At 36.1% G+C, this 19519-nt stretch overlaps 1 protein-coding gene across 1 annotated transcript in view; it reads left to right on the top strand.

Annotated features, from left to right (window-relative positions):
* Positions 1-19519, top strand: part of LOC129217769 (trichohyalin-like) — a 150957-nt gene that overhangs the window by 16403 nt on the left and 115035 nt on the right. The window contains 1 exon segment of the mRNA XM_054852113.1: positions 7953-8483. Coding sequence (XP_054708088.1) covers positions 7953-8483 — 531 coding nt within the window.

Genomic DNA, 19519 nt, shown 5'->3' with positions numbered 1-19519 from the left:
GATATCTTAATACATCTTGAAACGCCAGTGTCCACATTCATCAATTTCGTTTGATCTTTTTTATCCCTTGCATTCTTTTCACCCTTCAGCCCTTTCAGTTTGTTATTTCACTCAACTAGATAAATAAACGCTCCTCCGCGTTCGGTGCGTTTGGCGCGTTAAAGGAAAAGGAACAGAGGTGGGTAATTGTGTTGGGAAAGTCGATTTTAGTGGGTAAAAGGGTGAAAATCTTCAAAGAAATTCTTAACTCATGAGAGACAGCCAAATCAGGATGAATCAGTCCTCAGGGAAATCCGAACTACAACAGTGGATGCCAGTTGACGCTCTCGGTGATTGTGATGCATTGCGATGTGCACCAGATTTGAAAGTAGGTTATATCATAATTTGTTCTATTTGTTTGTAGTAAATCATACAGCACCACTGCAAAATTTATAAACTGAATGTAGGTGGAAGTTCTGAAGGACGCGAAAGTACCAGGTGGTTATAATTGAGATGTTTTGCCAATGGCACAGAATGGAAGAGGATTTATGATCAAAACCCCACCCAAAAGCCTTGGTATTCTTTACTAAGAATAAAGCTGAAAGTCTCTCTGTCTGGATGTCTGGATATCCGGAGGATGTCTGTATGATGTCTGGATCTCTGTGACGCGCATAGCGCCTAGACAGTTCTGCCGATTTTCATGAAATTTGGCACAAAGTTAGTTTGTAGCATGGGAGTGTGCACCTCGAAGCGATTTTTCGAAAATTCGATGTGGTTCTTTTTCTATTTCAATTTTAAGAACAGAACTATCATAAGATGGACGAGTAAATTACCAAATTATCATAACGTGGAACCGTAACATGGCACAAGCCAATTGACGAGATACGAAATTATCATAACGTGGAACCGTAACATGGGTACAAGCCGATTGGCGAGAAAACTCACCATACATTATTTGTAAACATACAGGCGAAACAAAAGACCTTTTAATTTTTCTATTACGGGCAAAGCCGTGTGGGTACCACTAGTAATACATATTGCAATTCTAATATGGTACTTTATTTACAAATGAAGGGGATGTAAGTCCCAAAGTTAAAAATTTAGAAATAATCAGTACAAATGGTAGGGAAACCTCTCCTCTGTTTTAAGACAAGAGACGGTACGAGATGGTACTTGCTATACAGCATGGATTCAATGAAAGCTTACCAAGGATCTGAACTTTAAACGTATTTTGCTCGAAACTTTAAAAAGTCCACTTGCATCCATTTGCTTCTCACTACCTCACCTAAGAGCAGTTGTGGCCAAAATCCACACCTGCTCTTAGCCACCAAAATTTTAGCCCGAATAACTAAAAGTGAGGTCCAGGGCCCACAATAATTTTGAGGCCCCCTGAAGGCTATTATTTTAAAAATGTGTGTATTTTTTGTATATAGTCGACTCCCGCTACAACGCGATCCGACTTACGCGAAATGGCTATAACGCGATTTTTTCCCCGGTAAAGAATTTTATTCCTAACGCGTATTCTTCACCCGCAACACGAAAATTTTCCGAAGGGTTAATCGCGGTTTTTTACTTTCTTCTATATCTAATATATAGAAGAAAGTATTGGATTCGTGCAAATTTTCGAATTTCGAATTTTGACGGATTCGAACGTTTTGAGGTGTGCTGGGTCCATTTCGACTATTTTTGGAAAATGTCTGTCTGTCTGTGTGTGTGTATGTATGTGTGTGTATGTGTGTGTGTGTGTGTCACGTCTGTGTGTGACCAGTTTGTTGTGGCCGCTCTACAGCAAAAACTACCGCATGAAATCGAACGAAATTTGGTACACATATGTGCCCCTATGTGAACTTGTGCCCATTGGTTTTTGACCCGAATTCCTCCAAGGGGGGTGGAGCAATGGGACGTTTTTTTGAGTTACGCGTGCTTGCTATTCCTCAGGAAGTAACAGGCGGAATCAGACAAAATTTGGTCCATATGTTGCCATTAACAGGAACAGGTGCTGATTGAATTTTGGTGTCAATAACTCAAACGGGGGTTGAGTTATAGAACGTTTTTTGTCGTCAATTGTGACTGCTGTATCTCAAGAAATAAAGAACGGAATCAAACAAAAATTTTTTGACAAGTAGCCCTTAGTGGGTATAAGAGCTGATTGTATTTTGGTGTCAACAGCTAAAAAGGGGGTAGCGCAATCGCCCGTTCTTTTTTTCCATTGTGAGTGCCCTATCTCAAGAAGTAATGCTACGTCCTGGTTGAAATTTGGAATATATGTGAATCCATATGTAAACAGGCTTTGGTTCAATTTTGACGCCAATCGCTCCAAGAGGTGTTGATTTTTTTCGAATAAAAATAGCTTTATTAATGCAACAATAAGAAAGATAAATCGTAATAGATTGTCGTCTGCGTATTTCTCGTGATTTTAATTGAATGGAAATGATCGGAAATATTATCTCAATGATTTAAAATTTTTAACTGTTGCCATCTTATGTTTGTTAACAAATAAAATATTTGTAATTAATTCAAGCAAGACTTTTAAAATAACTTTCAATTTTCGCTCTTTGCTTTGCTTTTGCAATAATGCAGACATTGGGATGGTCGTAAAGTTTTTTTCATGTGTAATTTTGTTTTTGTTGGGAATATTGCTTCCTCGTCAAGCATGGGGAGGGATCAGAAAAAAAAAAGAAAAATATAGAAGAAAGTTTCGTGATGGCCACAACATACTAGTTTGTGAATGGACCTTCATCCCTTTGGCAATACTGAGAGTGGAAGCTCCCAAACCGTACTAATCTGAACATCGCTTGTACAAATAACTCTATACTCCTCATTTTCCATTTATTTTTTTCATTCTATATGGGAAAGTTAAGGAAATATAATGACACCTAAAAGTGCTGCTTCGTTTAAAGTTTGTGAAGATAGAAGGAAAAAGAGAAAGTTTCAACAACTATAGTGCATTTGTTTTTCTTACTACATAATGTACGTCCGGTAGTGGTTTATTTTACGTCCTCCTTTCCCACTGATCACTGATTTTGGGCATCGTAGCAGTTTTTTATGTTAAATAAAACTTTTTTTTTTAAATACAAAAAATAAAAATTAAATTTTTTATATAAGACACAGTAATGTATAGTTAAGAAATGGTTTATAGCATTTTGAGGTGGTGTTTACATGTGTCTTTAATCGTATAGGTATGTTTATAAAAGTTTTTACACATACCCTTTTCCACAACGCGAAATTTCAACTTACGCGAAGGTTCTTGGAACGCATCCCTCGCGTAAGTCGGGACTCGACTGTAGTTGTAATGCTATGCATAGTTCTTTAAGTAATTTGGGGCCCCTTAGGAAGAGAGGCCCAGGCCTAGTAGGCCTGTGCGGTAATCAGGCCCTGCCAAAATCCCTTCCCATAAGGTAATGCATGGCTGTGCTACTGTGTTTCTATCAAAACTAGCTCAGTCTTTCAATTTTTAAAAGTGGTTTCATTTTATCGTAATTTGAAATTTCTTTGTCGATACTGTTACTCCACCAACAGATTTCGAATGAATCCCTCTCGATCAGGTCAAAAACTGTTTCCAAAACTCTGTTTTATGACAAATACTATTCATGGTATAAATTTTCATTTTCTGTTATTTCTGTTGGGGAGTTTTTTTTTTTTTTTTTTTTTGGATACGTAGGTTTAAGCCGCGCGGAAACGGATTGAAAACCATACCTTTGTGGCCTCTTAGCTCAAAAGAGAACAATAATCAACCAAAATAGCTATGGATCATCGTCATCAGAAATATGGCAATCAATAACAGTACCTACAGAGAATCTTGAGATGATGTTGCTGTAAAGGACTGCAGCGATCTGAAGTCGCCTTTAGTTTTTTCAGGGGAAAAAAAATAAAAATTAATTTTGACATCTGGAATTCAAATTATGTTTTTTGCAATCACGAGTATGTGTGTGTATGTAGGCGTGTGTGTTTGTGTCTGTGTGCAGGTATGAGTGTGTGGGTAGTTGTGTGTATGAGTGTTTGTGGTAGGGGGGTGGGGAATGTGTATGTGTTTGAAGGCATATGTGTTTGTGTCTGTGTGCAGGCATAAGTGTGTAGGTAGTTGTGTGTAGGTGTGTGTGTATGTGTAGGTGTCGGTATGTATGCGTGTGGTGTGTGTTTGTGTATGTGTGTAGGTATATGTATGTGTGTGTATGTGTTTGTTTGTACGTGCGTGTATGTATACGTGTAAGTGTAGGATATTGACGCAACCTGGAGATGGCTTTCACTAGAGGAGCAGCATCGTGAGGAGCCGGTCGACGGTGACGCTGCAGAGGGTGCTGACGGGGGAAAATAAAATCATAGCATGTCAAAACAGTCAAATAAAAGCAATAAGCAATTGTGATTGCTTTAAAAAAAAAAAAAAAAAAAGCGCTGTACAACCCTAAAGTTTGGAAATTTATACTGAGCGAACAAAAATATTTAGAAGGCTGAAAATATCAGAATGTTCACTTCTTATGACCTACTTTCACGCATAAAAAAATCAAGGAAAGCAAAGCATGTCCCTGCCTAAACCTTGCTTGACACCTTGTCTGGATTTCATAATAGTGGTTTTAAATTAGCTGCAGTCGCGTAATATCCGTTAGAGAATTAAACTTCACCAACCTTTTGAAATTAATACATAGAAAATAGGAAAGCTCAAAACCAGATCATGGAATGATTTGATTCATCAAAATGCATTTGGCCATTTTACAGTGGAGGATGTAGATGGAGTTGTCAACACAAGCTCTGGCATAGTTTGTATATTTTCTCGAATGTAATGCTTATACAAGATGTTTATAAAATAACTCCTGGTTTTTAAAGCAAAACTTTAAAGTACAATCGTAAAATTAGGTTCAGGTTATATACATATACTTAAAGGTGTTAATTTATCAAAATGTTTAATATTTAAGCCGTTCCTGGTCAGCCATGTATCTGAAGCAGGGTTGGCCGGATTGGACCCAATGGGTTTTTTTGAAAAAACCCATTTAAAAAAACCCATTATTATTTAGCCCACTTTTGGGCTTTTTTTAAATTTTCTGAGAAGTTTTTTTTTAAAAATTAATTAATTCAAAAACTTTCACAGTTTAAACTTCTTTTTTATTTGTTCTTCACCACAGACAATGAACATAAAAAGTGAATTTTGAACTTTAATAGTATTTCTTAACTCTTAACAGCATTAAAAAATACTTCAAAGATTTTATTTTTTTTCTTTAACTGGTCAATAAATAACTCAAATAATCTTGACTAAGTCCTGTCATGTCTGATTTTCTCAATATTTGTAGATTGTACAGAGGACACTACTCTAGTTAAAGGTGTTCATGTGAATTATTTTCTGCAAACCAATACGTCACAAATCTCCAATAAACAAGGCATAATTTTTAGAAATTATGAGGTTTTACAAACAGTCGGACAGAAAAACAGAATGGGATGTACAGTATTTTCATTATCTTACGAAAAAGTTGAATATTTCTTACTCTGTACACAGAATTAGAAAAACAGGCAACATAAAATTCAAAGAAATGTCTTGATTAAGTTGGAATTCAGTAAAAAGGGATTTAAACTACTTGAGGTTCTACAGTAGTTTTGCACAACAAAATGAAATACAATAAAGAAAAATACAAAAAAAAAAGTAGTGATTAAAAACGAACAATAGATTTTATCACTCGAAAAGTAACTTTGCTTAACTGTTGGTAATCATGGAAACTAAAAAATCTGAAACTTCACCATTCTTGGGTTTCGTTGTCTTTTACTTTTCTTCAGAAAACGCCGAATTTTCCAGCTTTTTTACCCCAAGACAATTTTTGTGCTTTGTCCATATACTTACGCTAGAATATGCTTTAAGTGTCCCACATTTTCCCTAAAAAAAGACAAAAAACCCACACTTCTTTTATAAAACCCAGCTTTAGTTGGGGTTTTTTTTGAGTTTCATTTAAAAAACCCCAAAAAACCCTGGGTCCATGGGCTTTTTTTTAAAAAAAAACGAGTTTTTGCCAACCCTGATCTGAAGTACTGTTTTAAGCACATAAGTGATTATCCTTTGTCTGATGGGATGGTTTACATCCTAAATTTTCTTGTAGTAAACACTACTCTTAACGTGTACTCAGAAGAAAAAAAAATCTCATGTAGTCATATCTGGGCTTCGTGGACGCGAAGAAATAGGCCTGGACAGCGAAGAAAAAGTCAAATTCTTTTCTTTTGTCGATGAAATGTGAGTTTAATAATAATTTAATAAAATCCAAAGAAAATTAATTATTTTGACCGTAATTGGATTAAAAAAACTTGAAATATTCAAAATGTTACCTCAAAAAAATTCAAAGTGAGGGGGAATAAAATTAAGAGTGTAGGAAATTTTATTTTTTTTCAAAAAAAGTCTTTTCTGGTCCCGTTTGAAACTGGTACTTGAAGTATCATGTCAAAAAAATTTGGACATATTTAGTAGGAAAAAATCTTCTCCTTTTGGGCTGTTCATCTTAACTAATTCTTTTTCGTTTCTTCCTACTGATACTTTCAATCATTCAGTATCGAGCAGTGTTAAGAATGAAAGGTAACCTTGGTTATACATATTGTAACGGATTCGGTGAGACTTCCAACTTTCTTGAAAGGACGACACAGTTCTTGATTAAGAATACAGGAAATTTATTTACACTATGTACAGGGAAGATCGTCAACAACTGCTAAATTAATCATCAGCAATTAAGCAAATATCACATAACACCGTAAACTCAACGGTTACACACGTATTTACTTCCAAATACGAAAAACAACACAGCGAAATGCCTCGCAATAAGCAGAGCTAATACACTCTCAGTTCGAATTCTCAATCGAAACTAACCTTTTATCCAGCGTAACGGCTTATATACACACCGAAAAGAGAGCTCTCAAATATTCCAGAAAATGCTACACCGTTCTACACTTTCATTGATAAAATCAGTGAATGAAATAAGAAAAAAAGAATAGGGGGATCGTATACTTCGACCGAATGTAAAGGGGCTGTATATTCATTACGGGAAACTATTTACAGGTTACGTTACTACAATAATTACTATTTACAGAATTTGTAACAATATAATTAAAATGTCCAATTCTGCAGTTTAAAATAGTTTAAACGAGCAATATTACTTCAATATAACCATTGACTGAAATGCAAAAATAATTTATTGAATCGAATAAGTGTAATCAATGCCTAAAGTATTTGAACGTGAGGTAAATGGTTGCTTTTTGAACTCAATATGATGGGCCGCGCAGGAAGAAATATCAGATTTAACTTTTCCTTTTAGACGAAATAGCTTTGTACCTGCCAATCCCCGTCTTACATTAAAATATTTTTCAAATTTTTTGTAACATGGCTTACTGTAACAACCAATTTAGAAATCCTTCTCGCTTCTTCTCCGTCATGACATTTATTGTTTATTAGTGGTACCCGCACGGCTTTGCCCGTAATAGAAAAATTAAAAGGTCTTTTGGTTCGCCTGTATATTTACAAATAATGTATGGTGAATTTTCCCGCCAATTGGCTTGTACTCATGTTATGGTTCCACGTTATGATAATTTCGTATCTCGCCGATTGGCTTGTGCCCATGTTACGGTTCCACGTCATGATAATTTCGTGATTTACTTGTCCATCTTATGATAACTTTGTTCTTAAAATTAGAATAGAAAAAGAACCACATCGAATTTTCGAAAAATCGCTTCGAGGTGCACACCCTATGGTACAAACTAACCTTGTGCCAAATTTCATGAAAATCGGCCGAACGGTCTAGGCGCTATGCGCGTCACAGAGATCCAGACATCCTGCGGATATCCAGACAGAGAGACTTTCAGCTTTATTATTTAGTAAAGATAAAGACTATGAAGTTAACTTATACTGGCCTTAAAACAATTGTGTGATTTGTTTTCTTATAGTGATATTGAAATTTCCATCTGTTGCGTTTTGAGAGATTTTAAAGTTTAATTATTGCTCAATTTTCTTTCAGATTTCGACGAAAGCACAAAAAGAACAAGAGAACAAAATGAAAGAACTGGAGAACACATTGGAACAGCTGAAAAAGAAACTTAAAGCCAGCGAAGAGACAATTCAGCGACTGGAACGGGAAAAGTCCGATCTTCAGAAAAGGCAAACATCGCAGTTGGACAAGGACAAAGAAACCTTAGAGAAGACGCAACTAGAGATAACGAAACTTAGAAGCAAGCTAGCTGAGATACAATCTTCGCAGGATGACATCAAGAACGAAAACAAGAAACTGAAGCAGGAGCTTAAAGACAACAAGCAGGAACTTAAAGACAGCAAACAAGAGCTTAAAGACAGTAAGCAAGAACTTAACAAGACCAAGCAGGAACTCAGCAGAAAGGAAACTGAGTGGAGTAAGAAGGAATCAGAATGGACCAAGAAAGATTCTGGGCCGGAGAGATCAAAGCCATTGGTTGAGCAACTGAAACAGAAGCTTGCTCAGTCAGAAGCTCTTTGTGAGGAGCTCATGGAAGAAAATGAAGAGATCAAAAAAGAGGTAAGTTGAGAATTAGCATTATATCTCACTTTACGTCTCAGTTCATCATATTGTTTAGGTTGCAAGATGAAACAAGTTTTCCTCTGCAATGAAATTCTATCTGAACACGCGGTGACAAAGAACTTCCTGTATGAAAATCTTACAGGCAAACTGTAGAAAAGAAATCAGAAACGTTTCTAAAAAATAATGCGCAGCTAATGTGCCTAATTTCCACTCGCAACATATCTGGCCAATAATAGGAAAGTTTCTCGCTAAAATCGCTAAACATAGAAATCTAACGAAATGAACTAAAAATGGTGAGTTTCTAATTTCTTAACATTCTGAAATTTTGTTTTCCTCCTCGAAACGCCGAAAGTGGTACAGGTTTTATTGAAATAATTTATTTTGCCTCTCATTTCTCACATATAGTTCAAAGTGACCCTTAAAAGCAAGATCTCTTTGAATTTGTTTTACAATTTATTTTACCTATCGCTTCTCGCATAGAGTTCAAAGTGACCTTAAGAAACAAAATCCATAGACTAATAATAAGAATAGACCGAGCTATGGCAACCCTTTTCTGCTCATAAAACAAACCTAGGATAGTTGGTGGATATCCTAGCAACAGCGGGCGTTGATCGTAGCAGACGATCAACGTCCGCGAGAAATAAAATAAATATAATTGATGGAACACGGAAGAATGATCTTTTATGGAGTCCGATTTGTAAATTTGTTATTCTAAGTAGTAAATATTTTGCTAATATAGTGAGTTTTTCGTTTAGATAGTACTGTGCATTTTCTTTAGTCAATTTCAATAACTCTCTAAGCAATTAAAGATGCAAGCGCCCAAAAAGAATCGGCAAACGGTAAGATTTTTACCTACAATTTCAATTTAAGATACCGATTAGTACATTTTTGCGTTAACGCAAAACGTTTACGCCATTACGTTCACGCCAACGCTAACGTAGCAGTTCCAGATAAAATAAAAGTTACTGAAAACTGTGATCAAAAACTAATTACTAATGTCAAGATAATGCATAACTAAAAGAAAAACAGTTCAATCTCTGAACCTGGGGAAAAATTATAATGAAAACACATTACGTCTTAAAATACATGTCGAGTGCCAAACTATAGATAATGATGCCATCTAGCAACCATGCTGCCAAAGTTTTCGCCGAGCCTCCCACCAGTCACATGATGTATCCATGAACCAATTTTTTCATCAGCAAGTCTGGGAAAGCTTGGACAACTCTTATTTTTAGTCTATTACAAAATCACTTTGAATCAGGCTTTATAATTCATTTCAAACGGTTTTATTGTAATGGTATTACTGTTATTGCTTATAAAAAGAGTTGTTTTCCGTTTTATGCCGATGGATGAAATAGCACTATTAAAATATGAGTGAAGCAGTTAAAAACAGAGAAATGTTGGATCAAAATTAACCTTCAATGAGTAACACATTTTTCTATTCGTTTTTTTCACCACAGAAGTAAAACCTCTATTCACAGCTAACAATGCCGAGAAAATTCCATTTTTCTAAATAGTAGTATGCGAACGCCTCTGTGAGCGGGTATGTGTCAGAGGGAATTTTCGCGGCCGCCCATACTTGGCACTGATAATCAGAAAAAGGAAGACATCGGGTACCCCAAAATCACGGAGTTGTTGGCTGTTTTTTCTTTTTTTCATTTGTCGCTTGGCCGCCGTTCAATGATGCGCCTTACTTCACCAGCTCATTCTGAAAGTGTTACATGGGGGCTTCTCGCCTCGGATTTCAAAGCTCAGAACAAGCGACGTTGGGCGATGTTGTTTTCAACAGATGTTTGTCCTACGGGATATAAATGTCAATCCACCAATGGAGAAGTTTTTTTTTTTAATTTCCTCCTACAAAGTTCATTAGTGACTCTTCTATCAATAGAATGTGCCACTCCTTTGTTTCTTTGTCTCGGAACTCCTTTAAAGCATTTCTCTTCTACCGAATTCTAAAATGTCAATTCTCGACAGAGTCTAATTAATTTTATTGTGGCGTGCCCTCACCTTAAATTTCCAACAGTTTAAAAATCGTCTGCTAGACTTCGGATGGCAACACAACTTTTAGAATCAGAGCAGCATTCTTTTGTTTAATTTAATACTACTTCAATGGGGTCGTTTCGAAAATTTCAAAAGTATTTTTTTTTCTGAAAGAACATGCTTAAAAACATAGGATCTGACCATTTTTTTTAAATAATTTGTTTAAGCTTAATATTTTTAAAAAATTACTTAAATCGTTGCTCTTTCATTGTTTACGCTTCTGCCGTATGACATCACAAATGATGAAATGCCATTCAGTGTTGCCATTCACAGAACAAAATATTTAATTCGCATCTTTACTCACGTGTATTGGCAACGATATGGTTGATAGCAAGCGTAGAGCGCAATTTTAATTCGCTTCTTGATTATCGTAACGTGGAAATGCGGAAGAAAGATGCACCAAATAGCATCATTTGTGACGTCATCAAGACCACGCCTTGTTTCAAATTTGGACATTCAAAAAAATTAATCAAAAAATAACTGTTGGGAAAATGAAAGTATTTTCTGGGTCCATGTTATTTATTTATTTATTTTGCTTATTCTATCAATTTCAGTGCCTAAAAGTACTACTTTTGACTGAAGGAAACAACCCCATTGCTGTAATTCTTCCTGTTAGGTTGACGTGATTTTCGCAGAGCTCTTGAAATGGAACATTGCTATTTTAGAGAAGCTACATTAGTTATCTTATAATGATTATTGGAATCGTACTGTACATAACTTTTGTACATAATGTATAAAAGTTATTATATGCAAGTCAGATTCGTCACGGTTTCTTGTTTTGGAACCCTGTCCACTGATAGTTATCGCAACAAATTTCGTACATTATTTCATTAGATATTGGTAGTGTAATTGAAATTCTCACTACTTACATCTAGAATCGACATTAGGCATGAACGATAAAAAAAATAATTATAATAAAATTATGATGAAGATTATGATAGCAATAATAATAATAATATAATGATGACGATAGTAATAATAATAATAATCATAATAATTCTATAATGATGACAATGATGATAGTAAAATACTAATGGTATAAATAATCCATATTATTAATATTATTGTTTTTACAATTATTTTTAGAAACATTGTAGTACTGAATCCGAATTGCCAAATTATCAGAGAAAAGTAGCCGAAAAGAGAAATTTTTGGAAGGTTACAAAGACTTCCCATAACCTCCCATATGTCTCATTTTCACTCATATGAAACAATTTATAGCTTTGGAGGCAATATAATGATTATAATATATCTTCGAAATTAAATTTTAAACTCGCAGTTATTTATCCTCCTCGTTCCCAAATACCACGTATGCCATTAGCCTATTGCTCTATCTCAGCGGCCGGCAACCTAAATTGACTGAAGATCTACTTTCCAAGTTCGGTGAATACGAAGATAGACTTGGAGTGGGGAGGGGGCGGTTAAACAGTCGTGGTTGCATTCGTGGTTAAGTTGAGATTATGCTGACTTCAAATTATAGGTAAAATCATATCAATATAGACTTTAATACTTATTAAATAGTTGCTTTCATTTGATAAAATAAAATTATGTGAACACTGTTAACTCACACAGAAATATTTTCACCCATAACTATATTGCTTGTTTTAAAATTGATAAAATAGCGACCATAAAAATACCACTGAACATAAAAAAGGTTTGGAAAATTTTCAAGTAAATTGGACGTTAAGCCTAATTTTGTTTCAGAAAATGGTACTTTAATAGAAACCAATGAAAAAATATATTCGCGATCGACTGAAACTAAGCTCGAGATCGACCTGTCGATCGCGATCGACGGGTTGCCGACCACTACTCTATCTCATTCGGTCAGCAACAGCAGTTTTTGCTCCCGACCAGCCTCCAAAGTCTAGTTCAAATTCCACTGTCTCCATTCTCCATGCCAACACGGGTCATCCCCATTTCTTTCTACTTTTTGGCTTTCACGTCTCAAAGACATGAGTTTCAGTTGACAGCATTTTTAGTACATGTCTAATCCTTCTCCACCTTCTTTTGGCAATAATTGTGAGGGATTCGGGATTTTCGCCTTCTTCTTTACTAATAATAAAGCTGAAAGTCTCTCTGTCCGGAGGATGTCTGGATGTCTGTAGGATATCTGTAGGATGTCTGTAGGATGTCTGTGACGCGCATAGCGCGTAGACCGTTCGGCCGATTTTCATGAAATTTGGCACAAAGTTAGTTTGTAGCATGGGGGTGTGCACCTCGAAGCGATTTTTCGAAAATTCGATGTGGTTCTTTTTCTATTCCAATTTTAAGAAAAAAAAATCATAAGATAGACGAGTAAATTACGAAATTATCATAACGTGGAACCGTAACATGGACACAAGCCAATTAGCGAGATACGAAATTATCATAACGTGGAATCGTAAGATGGGTACAAGCCAACTGGCGAGAAAATTCCCGATACATTATTTGTAAATATACAGGCGAACCAAAAGACCTTTAGATTTTTCTATTACGGGCAAAGCCGTGCGGGTATCACTAGTTACTAATAATAAAGCAGAAAGTCTCTCTGTCCGGAGGATGCCTGGATGTCTGTGACGCGCATAGCGCCTAAACCGTTCGGCCGATTTTCATGAAATTTGGCACAAAGTTAGTATGTAGCATGGGGGTGTGCACCTCGAAGCGATTTTTCGAAAATTCGATGTGGTTCTTTTTTTATTCCAATTTTAAGAAAAAAACTATCATAAATTACGAAATCATCATAACGTGGAATCGTAACATGGGCACAAGCCGATTGGCGAGATACGAAATTATCATAACGTGGAACTGTAACGTCGGTACAAGCCAATTGGCGAGAAAATTCACCATACATTATTTGTAAATATACAAGCGAACCAAAAGCCCTTTAATTTTTCTATTACGGGCGAAGCCGTGCGGGTGCCACTAGTTTTATATACGTTAGCATTTGAAATACACATGGTGATCACAATACAATCACAGATTTCAAAAAAAAAAAAAAAAAATTAATTTGAATTTTGACCTCTTGAATTCAAGTTTTGTTTTTCGCAATCACGAGTGTGTGTGTGTGTGTGTGTGTGTATGTAGGCATGTGTGTTTATGTGTATGTGGGGGGTATGTGTATGTGTGCGTATGTAGGGCATGTGTGTTTATGTGTGTGGGGAGGGTATGTGTGTTTGTGTGTAGGGGGTATATGTATGTGTGTGTAGGCATGTGTGTTTGTGTCTGTGTGCAAGTATGAGTGTGTGGATAGTTGTGTGTATGAGTGTTTGTGTGTGGTGGGGAATGTGTGTGTAGGCATATGTGTTTGTGTCTGTGTGCAGGCATGAGTGTGATGAATGTGTGGGTAGTTGTGTGTAGACATGAGTGTTATGAGTGTGTGGGTAGTTGTGGGTAGTTGTGTGTATGTGTAGGTGTCTGTATGTATGCGTGTGTATGTATGTGTTTGAGTGTGTGTATGTGTTTGTGTGTGTATGTGTGTGTAGGCGTATGTATGTGTGTGTATGTGTTTGTGTGTAAATGTACGTGCGTGTATGTATGCGTGTAAGTGTAGGATATGGACGCAACCCTGGAGACGGCTTTCGCTATAGAGGAGCAGCATCGTGAGGAGCTGGTCGACGGTGATGCTGTAGAGGGTGCTGGCGGGAAAATAAAATGATAGCACATTAAAACAGTCAAGTGAGAACAATAAGCAATCGTGATTGCTCAAAAAAAAAAAAAAAATCATATGAAATTAATGGTAGGCGTTAGGTCAAGGCTGTAAATTGTGAAGAGATCTGTAGCTCATCAAATTCTGTGCTCACCAATCTCGGTTTGTTTTTATTAACGTTAGGCAGAGAGGAAGCATAGAACATTCGGAGCACATGTATTGGATGTTCAAGACCTATTTCTTAGCCTCCATGAGATTTTTTTCTTCTGTTGAACGTCAAGAGTAATGTCGACGATGAGAAATTTAAGGAAGCAAACTATCTCAGGCAGAGGATAATCATTTGTGTGTCAAACAATTAAACTGGTACGCGAAATACACCGCCAGCTCAGTCATTTCCAGCCGAGGACTGCAGTTTCGTGCTTATTAGCACTCATCAGCCCGGCATAGAAAAATGACTGAGCTGGAGATGGAAAACCTCTTAAGGAAGCCAAGAGTGGCAAACAAACTGGTAGCTAATATAGAAATAGCACAGACCAGACGAGTGACCGAAGTATTTCTGCTTTAGCCCTGGCTAATGGGCGGTAATTTACTGAATATACCATGCCTTGCCTTCAATCCTCGAGTTGAACCGAACTATTGTTTCGGTCACTCGTCTGGTCTGTGCTAATCATATATTAGCTACCAGTTTGTTTGGCACTCTTGGCTTCCTAAAGAGATTTTCCATCTCCAGCTCAGTCACTTTTCTATGCCTGGCTAATGAGTGCTAATAAGCACGAAACTGCAGTCCTCGGCTAGAAATGACTGAGCTGGCGGTGTATTTCTTAGGACTCGACCGTTGCATCGGCCTGGCCGATGCATCGGCGCCGATGGTTCAACAATTTAGCCATCGGCATCGGCGGCCGATGCTAACTTGCAGGAAACATCGGCCCATCGGCCTTAAAATACATCGAAAAGCCGATGGAATTGGCCGTTGTTTTTGAAACAAAAAAGGACCTTTGTTGTTTTACTTTTTAATACAAAGTAAAGAGAGTTATTGTTTTCATATAAAATTGTTTACTTAAATTTTAGTATGAATTTCTATTTTAGTCACCCCTGAAAGAGTTTTTAATACTGCATTCAGATTACCAAACAAGTTAATTATTGCGTTGTTTCTTGCAGCTGGATGTACGTATATATCTCTCATAAGTCATAACTCTAAGATGGTACGCTGTAGAAGGTTAAGTTTTCGCATGTGGGATGTGCGTACGTTCCAGTTGTGCACTTCTTTTTTTGTTTTCGATCGGGTGTTCTGAAAAGTCGGTTTACTTACTTTTTATAGCTATTAATTACTTATTTCAATGCAAAACTAATCTATCGTCTCAGACTGACAATCATTTGGTGATATATTGCCGAATTGGAGATCATGAAAACAAATATGAGATGGTGAAACCGGTTTTTGTGTCATTTTGGTAGATTCCTGTCAACCGACGGTAATTTTTAATTTTTCAATACTTGTAATATGAATCACAGTAATGCAGTCTTTTCTGTATCGCTTCGGCGGAGTTACAAGTTTAGGGCCCGTCGAAATATATTTTGGGGCCCTATTTCTCTATCGCAGAAGTTGTGAAACATTTATCCTAAGCATTTTTGTAACTCCTACGGTGCCCCGATGGTTATGGGGCCTCTCGTACAATTGCAACATTTTCTATATTTTAAATCCGCCACTGCACGTCAAAACAAACTCGGGTGCAAGTTTTAAAAGTATTTTTCTGCTCCATGTTTATGATTATTTTGAACTCTATATTTTACGACTATCTTTTGAATTTCCGAGAACACTTGCGTGCCCCTCCCCCCACTCCCTCAATTTCTGAAATTAAACCCTAGTTATACTTCTGAGCTTTTTAAATTAACACCATTCATAAAATTAGAGATTTTTTTTCCAACTTAATTTATTGTTTAGAAATAATCTAGAGCATTAATGTAAGAAATTCATTAAAGACGTTTTGAATGGTGACATAATTCGAAAATCAAAGGGACGTTTGAATTTTTTCTTCAGATGTGCTGAAGTAGATTCAGAAACTCATCCGAGGCGTTGGTGGTAGCGGTTCTGTACTAAAAAAATGAGGCCGAAGTTGGGGCCGAAGTGTGAGTTACTCCAAAATCAGTGGGTGACCCCTCCCCCCTTAACCCTCCCTCGTCGTTTCAAGCATTTCTTAAATATTTATAGCGATTATTTATTTTGGTCAAGAAATGTCATTTTGCGTATTTGTCATACTTGTTTCACCTATATTTCGTAATGCGCCATCTTTTTTGCATCATTAATAGTGATCGATGTTTTTTCTGTTGTAAGTAAATATTTTTTTGTATTTATATAAAATCAATGAATAAGTTATTTTCGTTTTTATAGAAACGTTTCAAGGATTTTCTATTATGCAATTTTTTAACTTTCAGAAAATTATTCTTAAATTTAAAAATTTAATTTGAACTTGTTTGTAAAGCGTCATAAAAGATTAAAAAATCAAATTGTTCAATATGTTATGTGTGCAAACATCAGATCAAGTAGTATATTTATTCAGTTATGAACTTGGTGTAAATATTGAGTTTGTTTATTATAGCTGCGTTTTAAGAACCTCGCTCTTTTTATGACTATTTCTCTTTTTAAGCAAAATGTATGTCACTGTTATAGCTTTTATGAAAAATGCAAACTTTTCTTTTCATAAATTTTAAATAGGTACAAAAATATTCCTATTATGATTTAAAATGTAATTTACCTTTTTTGTTTAATTTGATGACTAAAAAATGTCTACGTGCAATCTTTTCACTTTAATTGCGTAATTTCTTGACGGTTTCATAGTTTTATTCTTTTTTTTTGAATGATTAAACAACATAATTTAATGTTTTTTAACTATTTTTAGTGTACCTAAATCCATACATTATTACAATATTACTGAAATCTTAGTTATATGCTCAATTTAAAAAAAAAAAAAAAAAACAAATCAATTGGTTATTAAAGTCTTTTTGTTTTTCTTCCTTTTTTTTTTCTTTCTTTTTTTTTTTTTTTTTTTTTTTTTTTTGGCTGTTGTTCTTGCTCTTTCATCATACAGCAGTCAAAAAAGGAGAAGCATAACTACACCCTATACATAGTGTACGTAGTACGACCCAAAAGTTCGGGGAGAAGCTGTATAGAACCTTACCCAGAATAATTCACATTACCGAAGCACATCCAACTTCAAAAGGTCACCTTGACGGACTATGTACTTCGTCCAGTGTTCATATAACTTTTGGAAACACTCCTGGAAGCCATTTTTCGCTACCTTCTGTGATGCAGCTTTATCTTCTCCTGACGGAAGAAAACGGCGTCCATGCAAATGTTTTTTTGCTGGGAACAGGTAGAAGTCACACGGAGCTAAGTCCGACGAAACGTTGTGTTATTTGTTTGTCATATCAGAGTATTAACCAATCAAACCGTGCATCCTCAACATGAAAGTCGCCTTCTTCCCCACGATGAAGTAAAAAGCAGCAGCGCAAGAGGCCTTACAGGAGGTTGCGTAAAATGTCTTCCAGGAGTGCTTCGAAAAGCTATACGAACGTTGGCAGAAGTGCATAGTCGTCCAAGGTGACTATTTTGTAGATAGGCTTCGGTAATGTGAACTATTCAGGGTAAGGTTGTATACAATTTGTCCTGAACTTTCAGATCATATTACGTACGTATGTGTTTTCAACTTACTATTTCCTAACGTTTTTGAGTGACGCAAGTTTACCCGCATGAAGACATCATTAGAGAATTTGCGATAATTTTAAACTGGGTGATCGTAAAATAGAAGTTTAGGTCGAAATCTGATTTATTTATTTTTTTTTTTTTTTGTGATTATACGATTCCTTATTCGTAGAAAGAAAGTAAAATGAAATGAATCAGCGATCCTTTAAATCCCTAATAATCTTATCAATTTATTTCTGTTTGATTTTTTTTTTTTTTTTTTTGCCATCGGCCGACGGCATCGGCCATCGGCCATCGGCTGTCTTTGAACAATCGGCCAACAATCGGCATCGGCCCATCGGCCAAAAAATGCCATCGGTCGAGCCCTAGTATTTCTGCTTTAGCCCTGGCTAATGGGCGGTAATAAACTGGTGTTTGGCATATATTTGAGGACGAGCCTGCAATCGGGAAACCTCATCACGAGAGTAATGCTCACAAGCGGTAATTGCCAATGATACATGTATGGTAGTTCCCCAAGGATAACGCAATAAATATTCACCTCAACACAAGTTTACAATACTCCAGACCTTGCGTGAAAAGGGTTTGGTCGTTATTTGGATGTGTGCCGTGCGAAATACGGGTCACATATTAAAATCTACTAAACATTGTAAATGTAGATAAATTATCTTTAAGTGCCAATTACACTGGTAAACAAGATTCCTGTTCCTCAGTAAGTAAGTTGTGACTTTTATAGTTTAGGGGGTGATGAAAAGGAATATGACAATAAAAATATTCCACAACCTACAGATTTTGAAAAATTCAATATTGTAAAATCTCAATTTTGTGACATTTACTCAACACATGTGCACAAAGATAAATAAATACCTTTGTGCTGAACAGTTAAGTAAGAAAAAACAACGTTAAAAAAAAGCATTAAAAAAAGCACAGAAAAAATAACGTTAAAAAAAAATGTGTAATACTCTTGTCATTTACCATTTTATATAAACCATTACAAAGCTTAAAACTAATATTAAACACACAAAAAATGTATTGTTTGAAAAGTTTTAGAAGAATGGAACAGATTTTTGATGAAACAAGCTGATGCATCACGTCTGTGCATCACGTGACTTCCTTTTACTTCCATTTTAATGTCATTTTCCCATTATCGGCTGTGTTAATGTGATTCAATAGTTTACTTTCTAAATATCCCCACCAGTGGCCAAATTGGAACAAGATTTAAATAATTTGAATTTTGACATCTTGAATTCAAATTATGTTTTTCGCAATCACGAGTGTGTGTATGTAGGCGTGTGTGTTTGTGTGTGGGGGTATGTGTGTTTGTGTGTGTATGAATGTGTGTGTTGGGGGGGGGGGGGTATGTGTATGTGTGTAGGCATATGTGTTTGTGTCTGTGTGCATGCATGAATGTGTGGGTAGTTGTGTGTATGTGTGTGTATGTGTGGGTGTCTGTATGTATGCGTGTGTGTAAGTGTTTGTATGTGTGTATGTGTGTGTATGTGTGTGTCTGTGTGCATGCATGAATGTGTGGGTAGTTGTGTATGTGTGTGTGTAGGTGTATGTGTGTGTAAGTGTTTGTGTGTGTGTATGTGTGCGTGTGTGTGTGTAGTTGTGTATGTATGCGCGTGCGTGTAAGACATGGATGCAACCTGGAGACGGTTTTCGCTATAGGAG

The sequence above is a fragment of the Uloborus diversus genome, chromosome 2 (assembly GCF_026930045.1).
Source record: "Uloborus diversus isolate 005 chromosome 2, Udiv.v.3.1, whole genome shotgun sequence".
Lineage (NCBI taxonomy): Eukaryota > Metazoa > Arthropoda > Arachnida > Araneae > Uloboridae > Uloborus > Uloborus diversus.
This window is presented reverse-complemented; position numbering and strand designations above follow the sequence as displayed.